A 13,640-nucleotide genomic window follows, 5' to 3' on the forward strand; every position below is an offset into this window, starting at 1 on the left:
CCCAATCACAGCATGGCTTGAAATCTGTAGACTTCAGAGAGGACGTTCCCTAGCACACTGGATTTTGTTTTAGGAGATGTTGGTAGCCTGATGAATTTGGGTGCAAATCTACAGATCTGTGTTGGAAGGCGCTGAAAAAAAGAAGAACTGATCTCAGTGTGTAGAGTTGACACTTACATATAGCACCAATCTAACTTCCAAGACAGTATGGAGCGTGCACAAAGCCGCATGAGGTCATCTAAGGGCACAAAGGAACACTGCTGGGAAAACGTTTACAGATCCAGTCCGGTGCTCAAGGAGTATTCTCCAGTGAGGAATCTGTGGTTAGAAGTATCCATCAGAAAGAGGTTTCATAAATCTCTTCTATACATATCTGCCCCCATTTCCATCCACAAAGTAAATATGGGTTGTTTCTAGGATGGGTCTAAAAACTTCACATCACTTATACCTACACTATCTACCAGGAACATCAGTGGACACAACTGGAGGGCCTTGACTGATCCCTGAAGATGGAATCTTGCTAAATTCAGAATAGTGTGCTACTTTGTTTTAAGTTATGAGATACACCTGACACACTCTTGGTTCACTGAATAATGCTATTGGTCAATAATTTTGTAAACTTTCTCATAGAATCTCTGTTTAAATAAATTGCTTGCAGTCCAATGGACATCATTGTTTTTGATACAGCTATGCTGTAAGGGAGAGAACAATTACATTGACAGAGTTTCTGATCTGTAAGAAACAAGATTAGCAATGAAAAATGCAGCTATGTGGTTTATAAGGAACAAGGGTCTGCAAACAATGCATGCAGTTGCACAAATCAAAAATCTAATTACACTGCAGAGAGAGAATTCAGCAAACATAACATGTGACAAACTAAACTGGACTGAGATTCTCTAGAACATATATTTTATTAAGTAACACAGTGAATACATTTATTTACATAGACAAGTTGCCATCTACAAAACTAGGTTAAAGGTTAATGAACAAATACCAGACTACTATAAAACACTGTCTGAGGCATATGTTGCACATGAACAATCTTACTTTAGAACACACCATTATTGGAACTATATGCACAAATGTTGTAAAAATTCATCATACTCTTCAACTGAATGGATAAATCTTGCAAACATTGCAAGCTTCACCAGTACAAGACCCAACGTTTCAGTTGTTAATTTCTTAGCCAAAGACATTTCCAAAGGCCAACAATATGAACATCATACTTTCAGTTAACGGTCCTGACTACTTCTCAAAAATATGAAACACTCAAGAAACCTTGCACTTGAGATCCCTAGCAGAACTACTTTTTGAAATCTGATCCAGTAGTTACATCCAATCACCGAAAATTCAGAATTGAAGCCATTTTGATATTCTTTCTTTTAGAGTTTGTGTACACCATCTTTACTGTATGCAAGCTTGAAATTGATATTACGCCTAAAAGGCTTATTGGCCAAGTAGCAGAGAGGTAGCAGAACTGAACCAAAAACATACTTGTCGCTAGAGGAGAATTGCTGCTATTTCTGGGAGAACTTTGGACCTTAGGCATGTTGCACCTTAATTCAGGGTCATTTGAAGTTTACAACAAAAACTGAATTCGGGGGCATTTCTTACATTTGTAACTGAGGAGCGGAGTGCCATTTTTCCTCTGAATCCTTCAGGAATATGCACAGTGCTACAAACCTCCTTCCACCCAGCATTCTCCTACATCTTCTGATGAAAATGGTACCTCACTTGTGTGGGTAGGCCTAGTGCCCGTGAAATTAAATGGCCCTAAACGTAACATGGATATATAAAATATTTCCACGCAACCTGACCTGCTTTTTTGCCAAGTGGGTCGCTGTGATTTTTGGGCCCTACCTCAGCTGTCACCTAGGGAAACCTAACAAAGCTGTACATTTGTTTTTAAACTAGACACCCAAGGGAATCCGGGATGGGGTGACTTGTGTGGCTCTCACCAGGATCTGTTACCAGGAAACCCTTGGAAACTTCAAAATTTGTCTTAAAAATAAAAAATAAAAAAAACATTTTCCTCACATTTCTGTGATAGAAAGGTTTTGAATCTGAGGGGAGCCGTACATTTTCTACCACCCAGTGTTCCCCTTGGTCTCCCGATAAACATGATACCTCACTTGTGTACGTGAGCCATGTGCCTACGGGGGGGAGCAGAAAGGCTGCAGATTTGTTTTGGGTGGGTTGGTGGGTGGGGGGGGGAATCCCTAGTGCCTAGTGGGCTTTCTGACAAATCCCCCCCCCGTACCCTGCACCCACCCCCTTGCCGGGAGTAGCAGATCGGGGGTTACTGCCCAAATCTGCCCCGTGGGGGCAGGATGACTGAAAATGCCTGAAGTTAACAGGTGGAGCTAAAGCCCTTGACCCAGTATCTGCTCCCCCAGTCCTGGTGCCTAGTGGGTGGGTCCCTGCTTGGGGATCTCCGTCCAGTGGCAATCCCTATGCAGGAATTCACTTGGGAGGGGTACCATTCGAAAGGGGATACCTCACCCGTCTGCCGCAGTGCTTGGGGTGCTGAGATAGCCCCCTGAGCACCGAGGCAGTGAAATGACGTAAGCGCACCACGCACTAATCTGAAAAAAAGAAACAGCCTCGGGAGATGGCGAAGCTCTCCCCCATCATCCGACGTAGCATCTGGAGTAGCAAAGAGTCACATATCTTTAACTTTTGAAATTGACTTCGGAGGTAGTATTCAAACTAAATCATGGTTCTGACATGAGGTCTCTTAAAATTTCTGCTAGGACACTGTGGTCAGCAAGAATTTCCTGATCAACTAAAAGTATAACATTACTGGATCTAAGAAATGGACGGACAGTTTGAATTTAGGGTTGATGTGATGTTTAAAATCTCAATCTAAGGATTCCCCACAACCGCAAAATCCATGCAAGTCCAATGTTCACCTGATTCTCTGTGAGACTACTCTTCCACAATCCATAGCTGTGCGGCTTTGTAATAAGCTCGGATATATTTGGAACTAATCTTTTTCCATACCTTTGGGGATTTGTCATGCCAAACAAAGCAAAAGTGTTGTTCTTAAAGGTCACTTAATACATTTATTTCTAGTATGACAGGTAAGGCTTCAAATGAGTATAGCAACTAGGGTATAACATTAATTTTTAGAGCTGTGGCGTGGCCCATTCGGCACACAGACCTCTCTTCATAAATCCTCCTAAACATTTTAAATAAAGATTGTATAGTTACTTCATATAGTCTGTTGACGGATGCCGCCAATCTGAACCCTCAATTTTTTTTTATCAAGTCTTTTGTATCTTTAAAGTAGATGATTCCTGTGATAGAGAAATCCCCATTAGCCATATTCAATTGTGGCATCTTAAATCCAGAAACCGTGCTATACACCTCAAGAGATTGCAGTAATGGTCGCATCAGATCCGGCAGTGAGTCACTAGCTGTTGGGGGCTTATTACCTATAATGAACAACAGGCGGGTTGGGAGGGGGAGGGGCATCAGCCGCCCCTATCTCTTGTCCCATTTTAGGCAAAATAAATTAATGTTAACTCCTTCAACCACGACGTTCGCATACACCAGTAGCTTGCCCACAACCTGTTATTGAAACCCTCACTAGTCCAAAGCTGTTCATGAGCCTTTCCATGAATGTCCAGCTCACATTGTCAAAATCTTTCTCAGTGTCTAGTACCAGGAAAGCTGCTTCTATTTTTAACATTGTTTTTTCTCAGCAAGGTGAGTTAGTCTACATACATTGTTAAACATTTGCATCTCCGAAAGAAATCCCAAATGATCTATTTATACAGAGGACAGGAGCAGTATGAAAATTCTGTTTACCAAAATGCTCAAATATATTTTAACGTCAATATTCAGCAGGATAAGGTCCTTACCTTGCTTGAGACTGACATGGGAGGGGCCACCTTTCACAACTCAGTCAAGGATCAGAAGACATTCACCAATACCAGAGGTCAGCTTAAAGCAAAATGTCCTATAAGATTCTCCCCCCAAGCCGCTGTCCAGACCGGACACTTTATTCTGGTTTCAACCTTCTGATGGCTGCATCTATTTTTCTTTCTTAAACTGGACCACCCAATTCCTCAGGCGGGGTCTTTGTCAGGCTCAGAGGTTTCAATTTATATAACAATGATTTCTTTAGGTCTTTTGTCTAATCACCTCTCGTATATATTTGCTCATAGGAGGAGCAGAATATGCCTGTATTTGTGAGCATCAAACATCATTCCTACTTTACTATCCTTCAAACTCAGTTTAGATTCAGCAATCATTTTTTACTTTCATCTGTTTAGCAAGAAGAGAGTGTGCATCATTTAGTTCATCTCTTCCTTACTGACTCATAAATAATACACTGAGTTGGTATTGTACTGCAGTCCTCTTTCTTAGGTCTGCTCTACAACCCAATGTCTTATGCTTCTTTTCTGCATCTTTCAGCAGGCTCTTCAATGGAGATTTTACTAGAGTGTTTTTATCTCTTCTATTAGAATGACCACTCCCCCATGTTTTTCCTTGCTCATTGCATAAACCTTTGCAGTGTACAGTTCAGATTTAAATCGTCCTGAAACCACCTTACTTGTTTTTCTCTTCAATTTCAAAATGTTCCATTACTCAATCACAATTTCTTGGAAAAGGTATGCGGCCCCTTCACATTAAACAGGACCTGAATTTTAATCTTCTCTGTTCGCTCTACACTTTGTGACTGTGTGTTCTCTTGCCCTTTAACATCTTTGCCAGAGTCTGCTCTGGTCACTTGCATCCATTAAGTGACTTCCAAATACTTAAGAAAAAATAAAAGGTGTAATCAAAGATTAACATAGGAATCAATCAAAACTGCCCTACCTCAATGCAATGTTCTGAAAATCTTCTGCAGAAGTGTCCAAGACCCAAGCCTGGCTAGGGCCTGGATAATGCATTAGCCATCAGCTGAGATGCTAGGGTCACATCAGTTAAAGGTCTTCACATCTTTACTGATCATCCAAACATTGTTGTTTTCTATAATGACACAATTCTCAAGATCTTTTAAACCCCCTTCGACTTTATCAGACTCCATCCAGAGAGTTCGCCACAGAAAGATCTTTGTTTTCACTTCTCGTAGTTTTTAGCTGGCTGCCCTGTAGAGTTCCCTAATTGTTTCGAATTACTTCTATCCTCTATTGACAGATCAGCTACATCATAGTAGAGTCTCTGCCTGTGTGTTTTTGTGGGGGAGTTGTCAGATCTCTAGATCACAGTTTTTGGCCACTCTGGGAGATTTTCTTGTCCCTACGCCTCTAATATTTTGAATCCCTCTTGAACTCTGTGTACATGGTGTTTTTTTTTTCCCTTACAGTTGAAAGAGCATGTCACAAAAAATGCCCATTGAAATTGTGCATCTTTCTTGTTAATAATATACGTTACTAGTTTGATCCCTCTTCTCTTGGTCATAACGGCCTGGGAGAGGTCTTGTACTACAACAGTAGAGGTAGGGGTAAACATTTCTCGCCTCACTGAGTATGCCTTGTCTATGTGGTTACAATAATAGTTTCATCACTAAAACAGAGTTCCCATTTTTGTTGGACCACACTGTGTGTACCTTTTTCATTTCCACCTTTCCTTTAATTTTAGTATGTGTGCAAAGAGGGACTGAACATACTATTGAATGTCGGGTCCTTAAGCTTCCTCTGTTGCATTCCCAATTCCAATATTATGTATTTGTGTTCCAAATCCTCACATTGTAACTGAAAGGCATACTTGTGAATCCAGTGACTTCAATCTGCTGATGGATTCAAATGATTTGGTAGCAAGCCTGTGTACTACCTCCTTGATCTTCACCACTCTCAATTCTACCTGCTTGCCATCACAATTAAGTACCACAAACCCCCTGATTAGACCTTCTAAATTTTCATACCTTGATGCAAATTTACCTTAAATTCTTGTCTCAGATCTTGCAGGCAGGATTTTCAGTCTTTTCATAAGGGCACCAAAACTCATCTTCAAGTTTCAAAGTGCTTTGCAATTTTTTGCGTTTTGAGTTTTACAGTAAGGCTTTTTTAATTTCCTTGGTTGGCGTTCACCTCATACATGTTTTCTAGCATTCCTCAGTGAGCAAAAGAAAGTGGTCCACACCTTCAAATGTCTCAAGTAGGCACATAAGTAGGGAAATCTCTCTTCGGTATCCTTCTGTAAACAGTCTGTACATCAGTGCATATTGATTATATTGGCATAAGTGGTGACTTCCAGGCCTGGATTTGTATCATTCACAAGGAGTCAGACCATCTGCTTTTCATGATCATCAAAAGTTTTGTCTTTGTATCCCCTCCCCTTACATTAGTAAGCAAGACGGTCTTTCTGGGTTTACTGATTGGGTCCCACTTTTACAGGGATGGCTTGGTTTGAACTGTACGTTCTTCCATGCCACTCACACAGCAGGCCTATCTGTCTGCATTGCACAGGCATAAGCGACCTACTTCGTTGCTTGTCAATGCATCATCCTGACTCAACAGCTGCTTCCTTATGGGTCACTAACTCTGTTTTCTCCACTCACCATACATGCGTCAAATATTGCTCGCCTTTGGACACCAACTCTCTTCTGCAGCCTCCAATCACTTAATGTAGTAAGATTCACAGGTGTAGCCAGCTTGTTCTACCCCCCTTTGTTTCTTAAATACACAAGCTAGTGGCAAACAGCAGCTGCCCACTCCCATCTCTGCCAGGTCTGGAGTCCAACATTATGGACAAACAGGTATACAAATCAGTAAACAAACTGAAATACATGGAGCCACAATGTGGGCCACATCACATCCCTGTAGGTTCTTAAGCAGTATGTTCCCGTTTCAAAGGAAAAACAAGGCTCTTTGTCCTATAATAAACCTCAGAGGATTCAAGGAGTGGTTAGTGTATCGGCATTTCAAGATGGAGGGAATCCAGCTATTTCAGAACATCCTTTAATCGTGAGACTGGACGTAAAGAACAAGTATCTCAAAATGTGGATTTTCTAACTGCATTAAAAGTTTCCCCAATTCCATTGATAAGTCCAAATCTTTCCGTTCAAGGATCACTTGAGGGCACCTGGCATTTCATCCAACTACATGAACCCTAAGAGCAAGAGGCCTGATAATCTATTTCACAACAAACCTGCTGGACCAGTGCCAGGATCCGATGTAGTCTCATCTAGTGACCATGGTCAGCATTTACAAAGGCTGAGTTTGTGATTAATGCAGAAAAGTTTTAACTGGTTCCGACCAACTGAATTACCTTTCTGAGGCTATCTTGGATTCAAATGCAGCCAGTCTTTGCCTCACTCTACAAAAAAGGAGAATTAAAGAAGGCTTTGCTAAAAGGCAGAACGGCTCTGTAGTCCCTGGCCATGATAGAAAGCCTTCTTTCCTCTTATCAGGCTATTCAACCAGGACCTCTTCATTATCGGGCCATGCAAAGGCTGAAATCGTTACATTTTTGGAGGGGTCTTAAATACTCAGATCGGTTTCCTTTATTGTAGAAAGTCAGAGTGGAACTCATGTGGTGGCTATCACATGGAGGCCTGGAATGTCCAAGTTTTTTTTTAGGTTCCATCTTGGATCTGATCATAGATTCAGATGAATGGGGAGCAAGTCTATCTAAATTACTAGACTCTCATACTCCCATCTCTGGGATGCTGATCTAGTTCTCAACCTTTGTATCTCTTGTTCTAAGAATGAAAATAACTCTTGACTAAGCTTGCAAAGCTACTTTGCCTGGATGTATGCAGGAGAGTGTCAGAAGATCACATGTTGAATTTGTCATGCAGGGACTTTACCCCAGATGGGGTAACTTTTATCACTGTCAGGAGAACTAAATCCAACACTCGGTCGAGTTCCTATCTGGCCTTCCCAAACCTTGCCTGGTTAGGTGCTTGAAAGCTTACAAGCCAACATGCCAGCTGGTGTTAATCAGCTCTTGATTTCCATCTAGAAATTCTTTTAGATAGTGTCTTCAGCCATGAATGATAGATGGGTCTATTGGACCATGGCAGAAGTAGGCAATGATGCATCAATTTTCAGAGCTTATTTCAGCGAGAGGGGCTTATGGTATCTTAGAGCCTACTTACCTGGGTGGGAGATTGGAACACATGAATGCAGCAACAGGTAATCAGAGTTCACGTTCAAACAATTTTATTTTAAGCTGGTGGCAGGGATAGCTTATTTTGCTTTGGATAAGTGCATAATCCTTGCTTCCAGTCCGGACACCGAATGTAAAGTTTCCTAGCTTTCATAACCCAAAGCTTCAATTCTATTAAGGGCACAGAGGCGAAGATTACCCCACCCAGCATCAGACTAACATTTTGGATTTTTTCTTCCCTATCATTAAAGGAACTACAACACTTAAAGTATAAGTTCTTCTAACAAAGTTTGAATGTTTGCTCATCTTTTAATATAATTATCTAACAATAATAGTATAAGAATGACACTGTATCGTGTCATAGTTGTTTTCATGATTAACATTTGACGTTTTTGCTGGCATTACAAAAGTATGTTATTTCTTATTTGTTCTAGAACAGCTGAACGCAGACTTAGACCAGAAGCAGGAGTAACGTCCAGATGGGAAGTTAATTATGTGCACTTTGCAAGCAGAAAAGAGGAAGGTGTATGGTGGTCTGGGTTTGATATGATGTACCATGTTAAGTGACTGGTTGAGTTTCAACATAATATTGACATCATTTCTAGGTTTTATGGCAAATGTAGTTTTCTATCAAAGATGTTTAAACCTAAGGTGTTACAACGTTTTATAAGTGCTGGAGCAGGAATAAAGAGTAATGCATAATTCTTGACTCTGCATGCATAAAAGAACTAAAAATGTCTTATGAAAGCAAATCAATTTTAAAATAGCCCTATTCGCCCATAACCCCCACCACTGACGTCCCAGAACGAACTACTCCAGTTTATCATTTATCACAAGTTTAGTTTAGCCAAGTACAGAATTAATTATCTAGATTCAAGATAGCTCAAAATCTTTCCTGTTTAGACATGCCATTTAGACATGCCTAACTGTAGTCATGATAAACAAAGGAATATTAATTGTACCTTCAGATTTTTCTTCTTCAAAGGCAGATTCCAGTGGTGGTCCAAATAGTGGTTCGAGGGATATATTTTCAACTGGTGCAGGTTTGCTGCTGAGTAGTCAAAAATGAGAAATGTGAAAACAAATATGATAAAATTCACGTTTTTCAATATTTAATTGCATATATTTATATATTTGTACCCAAGTTAAAATGAGTAGAATTGCTCAGATTGGCCATTAAATTAATATTTAAGGACCAGTCTTGAAACAAATATTTTTGAACACTTAAGATCTTTCAAAGTACTTTGGGGAACTGTGAAAATAATTATGAAACCTTGGCTAAGGCAGCATTTACAAAACTGGGGAATAGGAATATTGTTTCAACTTTATCTATGCTGTTCAAAATTATTTAATTGTAAATTTGTTGTATCTCACGCTTGAAACTCAACATATTTCAACCCGCTTACCAACAGATGGATTTACCCAGGGAAATAAAAGAGGAAAAACTGGTTACTTGCCTGTAGCTGTAGTCCTACAGTATTGGTATCTCTTATAGATTCACATGCTTGAATCATTCCCCGTCGTTGAAGTGGGAGTGTCATGGTACTATATTAAAACAATGGGTATTACTAGAATAGGTCCCCCGGCAATGAACAATTGACTGAATAGCCTATCTGTGTCCTTTTTAAAAAAAGGACCAAATTGAAAACCCTAGCCAATCAGGCGACAACACTCCCAAGAGATTCCCTCAGATTTTCTACTGCACGTCGTGTGATGGGAGTCTACCTGAGCTCTGCTCAGTTTTCAGGATTTAATCACACATGTGAGAAGATTTCTCTTCAGAAACACCAATATATATGGAAAATGTAACTTACCCAGTGTACATCTGTTCGTGGCATGTTCTGCTGCAGATTCACATGCTGTGCTTATACTTCTGGCATCTAGTGTTGGGCTTAGAGTGTTACAAGTTGTTTTTCTTCGAAGAAGTGTTTTCCAGTCACAGGATCGAGTGACTCCTCCTCTTCGGCTCCATTGCGCATGGGCATCGACTCCATGTTAGATTGTTTTCCCGAAGAGGGTACAGTAGGAGTGATAGAGTATATTGATGAAAAAGAAAAGAGATGTCCATGCTAATGGAATGTTTCATTTATATATATATCTACATATGTACAAATGTTAAGTTAAACGACTACAGGGGAGGTGGGAGGATGCATGTGAATCTGCAGCAGAACATTTCACGAACAGATGTACACTGGGTAAGTGACATTTTCAGTTCGATGGCATGTGTAGCTGCAGATACACATGCTGTGCATAGACTACAAAGCAGTTAGTCCTCCCATAAAAGCTGTTGTTAGCCTGTTGAAGCTGTTTGAAATAATGTTCTGAGTACAGCTTGACCTACTGTGTCTTGCTGTGTTGCTAAAATATCTACACAATAGTGTTTAGTAAATGTATGTGGCGTTGACCAAGTAGCTGCTTTACATATTTCTGCCATTGGTATGTTTGCTAACAAAAAAACATTGTAGCACCTTTCTTCCTTGTGGAATGTGCTTTAGGAGTAACTAAGAGTTGTCTTTTGGCTTTAACGTAGCATGTTTGGATGCATCTTACTATCCATCTTGCTAATCCTTGTTTTGAAATGGGGTTACCAGTATGATGTTCTTGAAAGGCTACAAACAGCTGTTTAGTTTTTCTGAATGGTTTTGTTCTATCTATATAGTACATTAGTGCTCTTTTAATGTCTAATGTATAAAGAGCTCTTTCTGCCACAAAATCTGGCTGTGGGAAGAAGACTTGTAGTTCCACTGTTTGAACTACTGTTTGATTGATATGAAAAGGTGATACTACTTTTGGAAGACAGGGTTGATTCTTAGTACGACTTTATGTTTGTGTCTTCAATAGTGAAAGCTTGAATTTCACTGACCCTTCACAATGATGTAATTGCAACTATGAAGGCAACCTTCCATGTTAAGAATTGCATTTGACATGAGTGCATAGGTTCAAATGGTGTGCCCATAAGTCGCGTAAGCACTATGTTTAAATTCCAAGAAGGAACTGGAGGTGTTTTAGGTGGAATGATGCATTTTAAGTCTTCCATGAAGTCTTTAATAACAGGAACTCTAAATAAAGAGCTGTGCTGCACATTTTGCAAATATGCTGAAATTGCAGTAAGATGTATTTTTATGGAAGAGAATGCTAAATTTGATATTTGTAAATGAAGTAAATAGCATACAATATCTTGTATTGATGCTGTAAGAGGGGCAATCGGTTTAGATTGACAATAATATACAAATCTTTTCCATTTGTTAGCATAGCATTGTCTAGTAGTGGGTTTTCTTGCTTGTTTAATCACTTCCATACATTCTGATGGTAGTTGTAAACACCCAAACTCTTATGACCTCAGGAGCCAAATCGCCAGATTGAGTGTGTTGGGATTTCGGTGTATGATTTGTCCTTTGTTTTGTGTCAACAGGTCTGGTCTGTTTGGGAGTTTGGAGTGTGGTACTACTGATAGGTCTAATAATGTTGTGTACCACGGTTGACGGGCCCATGTTGGCGCTAGGAGTATGAAATTGAGTGTGTGTTTAGGCAATTTGTTGAACACCAATGGAATGAGTGGGGGGGGGGGGGGTGGAAGCTTAAGCAAATATCCCTGACCAATTGATCCATGGAGCATTGCCCGTGGATAGGGAATGTGGGTGTCTGGATGCGAAGTTTTGGTATTTTGCTTGCGGCGAACAGGTCTATATTTGGTGTTCCCCATTGTTAAAAGTATTTTGAAGTACTTGAGGGTGAATCTCCCACTCGTGTGTTTGTTGATGATTTCTGCTGAGAACATCTGCTAGTTGATTGTGTATCCCTGGAATGTATTATGCTACCAGGTGAATTTGGTTGTATACGGCACATTTCCAAATTGTTTGAGCTAGGAGGGAGAGTTTGGACGAATTAGTCCCTCCTTGCTTGTTTAGGTAATACATGGTGGTCATGTTTTATATTTTGATTAGGTCATTCTTTTGAGTGAGAAGAGGCTGAAAAGCTGAGTGCTAGGTAGACAGCTAACAGCTCTAAGTGATTTATGTGTAGCCGTTTGTTTTGGGTATCCCATTGTCCTTGGATATTGTGATTGTTGAGGTGAGCTCCCCAGCCAATCATTGATGAATCTGTTGTAATCATGGTCTGGGGCACAGGGTCTTGAAAAGGCCGCCCCTTGTTTAGATTTGTGGACTTCCACCACTGAAGGGACATGTATGTTTGGCGGTCTATTAACACTAGATCTTGAAGCTGACGTGCGCTTGTGACCATTGTTGTGCAAGGCACTATTGTAAGGGCCGCATGTTTAGTCTTGCATGTGGAACTATTGCAATACATGATGCCATCATCCCTAATATTTTCATGACAAATCTGACAGTGTACTGTTGACCTATGGGTGTCTGTTCGATTATATTTTGGAATGCTTGTATTCTTTGCGTATTTGGACTTGCTAGCGCTTTTTGAGGATTTAGTATTGCACCTAAGTACTGTTGTATTTGCGCAGGTTGCAGTTGCGACTTTTGGTAATTTATTGAGAACCCCAGCTTGTGCAGGGTTAGTATTATGTAATGTGCATGGTTTTGACATTGAGTATGACTGATTTTTATCAGCCAATCATCTAGCTATGGAAAGACATGTATATGTTGTCTTCTAAGGAAGGCTGCGACTACTGCTAGGCACTTTGTGAATACCCTTGAAGCTGTTGTTATTCCGAAGGGTAACACTTTGAACCGATAGTGCTTTCCTTGAATGACAAACTGGACATATTTTCTGTGCGCCAGATGGATGGGTATATGAAAATACGCATCCTTGAGGTCTAATGTTGCCATGAAATCGTGTTTTTGAAGTAAAGGGATAACATCCTGGAGAGTTACCATGTGAAAGTGTTCTGACAGGATGTAAAGGTTGAGGGTCCTGAGATCTAATATTGGCCTTAGGGTGCCATCCTTTATGGGAATCAGGAAGTATAGTGAGTAAACTCCCGTCCCTACTTGATTTTGTAGCACGGGTTCTATTGCTTTTTGGAGTAATAGAGATCTGACTTCTTCCTGTAACAGACTGATGTGTTCTGTGGACAATGTGTGTGATTTTGGTGGAATGATTGGGGGAGTTTGTATCAATTCTAGGCAATAACCATTGCGGAAAACTGATAGTACCCAACTGTCTGTGGTAATGTTTTGCCAATTGGTGTGGAACTTCTGTAGTCTTCCTCCCACAGGGGAGGTATGGAGTGGAAGGGAATGAAACAAGCCACTGTTTAGTGTGTTGTGAGGTTTGTTTAGCTGTTTGATACTTCCCTCTAGTTCTGGGGTACTGTCCTCTATATGTTCACTTAAAACCACCTCTCTGGTATTGAGTTTGGTAGGCTGGTTTTGGTTGCGATGTGGATGCCTCTGCAGTTTGAGCCCTAAATCCACCTCTAAACTGAGGTTTCCGAAAGGATCCCCTGTATTGTGTGGTGTATAGTGCACCCATAGCTTTTGCAGTGTCTGAGTCCTTACGCAATTTTTCAATTGCAGTGTCCACTTCTGGGCCAAAAAGGCATATTCAACACCGCTTGTTGGATTTCAGGTTTGAAACCGGAGGACCTGAGCCATGCATGCCTC

The 13,640-nt window shown here is 40.5% G+C and overlaps 1 protein-coding gene across 3 annotated transcripts in view; it reads right to left on the minus strand.

The window, feature by feature from the left end:
- The window catches only part of SGIP1 (SH3GL interacting endocytic adaptor 1), a 933,552-nt gene that overhangs the window by 345,152 nt on the left and 574,760 nt on the right, over window positions 1-13,640 (minus strand). For 2 of the 3 annotated variants that reach the window (XM_069232484.1, XM_069232485.1), the window contains exon 10: window positions 9,027-9,115. In XM_069232484.1, coding sequence (XP_069088585.1) covers window positions 9,027-9,115 — 89 coding nt within the window. The remainder of the gene's footprint in view (window positions 1-9,026; window positions 9,116-13,640) is intronic. The other variant, XM_069232486.1, reaches the window with a different exon arrangement.

This window comes from Pleurodeles waltl, chromosome 4_2 (assembly GCF_031143425.1).
Source record: "Pleurodeles waltl isolate 20211129_DDA chromosome 4_2, aPleWal1.hap1.20221129, whole genome shotgun sequence".
NCBI lineage: Eukaryota > Metazoa > Chordata > Amphibia > Caudata > Salamandridae > Pleurodeles > Pleurodeles waltl.